Consider the following 2,315-nt stretch of genomic DNA (forward strand, 5'->3'; position numbering starts at 1 on the left):
GGGCGTGGTAGTGCGCGCCTGTAATTCCAGCTACTTGGAAGGCTGAGGTGGAAGGATCGCGGGAGCCCAGCAGGTCGAGGCTGCAGTGACCGGGAGCAGTCACTGCACTCCAGTCTGGGTGACAGAGTAAGACTCCAACTCAAAAAAAAAGAAAGTAGCAGAACCAGACTTTGAGCCCAAGTCTGATTCCAGTGTCTACATTTTTGTTATCCCTGCTATAATATCTAACTTTGGAGAATAAATCTCTTCATTGAGCTAAGACCAAATGATAGTGATGATTTATAATTCTTGCTAAGTGTGCTTGTTATGATCATTCCAAGTGTAGTGAATGCCAACATATATGTTGTCTGTTTATTTTTGTCAACAGTTTTTGCCCGTGTACATGCACATTCGAGTTCTGGTTGCTGCGTATCTGTTTCAGACAGGCTATGGACATTTCTCATACTTCTGGATCAAAGGAGACTTTGGAATCCATAGAGTATGCCAAGTAAGAATATAGCGTTCAGTTGTTTCCCATTTCTTTCAATGGAATATGCTTTTGTACTTACCTGTTAAGAAAACATAAATATGGTCATTATGAGACCACAAATAATCTGAATTTGTGAAATGGCATCTTAAGATTGTATTATTGCTGAGTCCTATAATGTTTAGTAATTTGAGATAAATAATTTATTAGTGATGGAAGGAAAATATTTAAATGTATATATAATGAAAGCACTGGAACACAGGTGACAATATTGCTGGCTCACTTCAGTTTTGTAGAAATGTACAGTTACTTGGAATTATAATATGTTGTGTTTTCTCTGTCTGAGAAGAAGATTGGCTTTTGTTTCTACTTTGTGCTAAGCAGTTTCTAAACATTATTTTATTTACCCCCCCATTGCAACCTTACACTACTATCTTTATTTTTACAGATGAGGAAACTGAGGTGCAGAGATTTAAATAACTTAACCAAGATCACATAGTAAATGCTATAGCACAAATATAAATCTGCCCAGACTCTGTGTTTTTTGAATGACATCAGACTGATACCTGAAATGACTGTTACAAAAGTCCCAGAAGCACTTTTAAATTTGAGTAATATTATTTTGTATCTATGGCAGCTCTCAATTTAGTCTCAAATGGGGTAAAGCAACATGAGACGAGATAAAAATAGACACCCCTACGCTGAGGTGAACTGGTCTTTGCTTATAAATTCTGTCCTTAGGAAGGAGGTTTTCAATTTTTTTCCCTACATTTAACAAGATGGCGGCTGCAACCAGATGGCAGCCTGTGCTGATGCTTTGCTGGGAGTTGGTTCATATAATTGTGCGCACATTTTTTTACATTCAACTCTTTACATGTTTGTAGATCAAATGTAATTTTAGGGATTAGTGGGATGTACTTGTCCACTCACTGTGAACTCTGAAATTTTTATACTCTGTCAGAGAAAATCTGTCTTTGCTTTCATGTATGCCTGAAATAAAAACCGGTCTCATGTCCTTTTTCATAGGTCTTATTTCGTCTCAATTTCCTGGTAGTGGTGTTGTGTATAGTGATGGACCGGCCTTATCAATTCTACTACTTTGTCCCCTTGGTCACTGTATGGTTCATGGTCATATATGTTACTTTGGCACTGTGGCCACAGATAACCCAAAAAAAAGCAAACGGTAAGTGTACTCTCTTATAATGTTACTAAATGTATTTGCTCAGTGTACTGTTTCCTTTTAATTGCTAAAGACTATTATTTGTATTAAGAGAGGTAGACAGTTTAAATTTGTGTGTAGTTTTGACATTTTGAGATTTTGTTCTTAAACTTCCTAAAATGTTACAGCTGAGTAGTTCAAGTAATACACAGTGCAGAATAATAGTTTGCATTTTATTTTGTTTTTTCTGTTTCTAAGATTATATTTTTCAAAACCACTTTACACATTAACTGATGCTACCATTTTCAGCAGAGTGGAGGTAGCTGGAGAGCAAGGGTACCCACGGCCCAGGGCAACCCCACTTCCTCTTGGCAGCCCTGCTGTGCTTGGTTTCTCACTAACGTGTTGAGACTTTGAGTAAGCATTCATTTGCAGAAAGGCTTCTTATGTTAACGTCAAAGCACTAATATAATTTTTCTTCTGAACAACAGTTTAAGCCATTATTATCAACACGCTTTATTGTATGTATGAGAACCTAAGTACCCAAATGTTGTCATTTTTAAATTTCATACAGCCAGTTACTGATAATGTTCAAAGTGAAGTCACAGACATTTATTCTTATGCTGTCTTTTCTTTTAAGATTATATTGTTGAAATCTTCCCTTTTGTGGAAAAAATAAAGCATTTAAAT

The 2,315-nt window shown here is 36.5% G+C and overlaps 1 protein-coding gene across 2 annotated transcripts in view; it reads left to right on the forward strand.

Moving 5' to 3' along the window:
* CASD1 (CAS1 domain containing 1) overlaps positions 1-2,315 on the forward strand; it is a 37,558-nt gene that overhangs the window by 21,786 nt on the left and 13,457 nt on the right. For both annotated transcript variants that reach the window (XM_021717965.1, XM_008068857.2), the window contains exons 10-11: positions 368-487; positions 1,493-1,649. In XM_021717965.1, coding sequence (XP_021573640.1) covers positions 368-487; positions 1,493-1,649 — 277 coding nt within the window. The remainder of the gene's footprint in view (positions 1-367; positions 488-1,492; positions 1,650-2,315) is intronic.

Source organism: Carlito syrichta, unplaced genomic scaffold (genome assembly GCF_000164805.1).
Source record: "Carlito syrichta isolate Samal-C Ts95f unplaced genomic scaffold, Tarsius_syrichta-2.0.1 Scaffold311602, whole genome shotgun sequence".
Classification (NCBI taxonomy): Eukaryota; Metazoa; Chordata; class Mammalia; order Primates; family Tarsiidae; genus Carlito; species Carlito syrichta.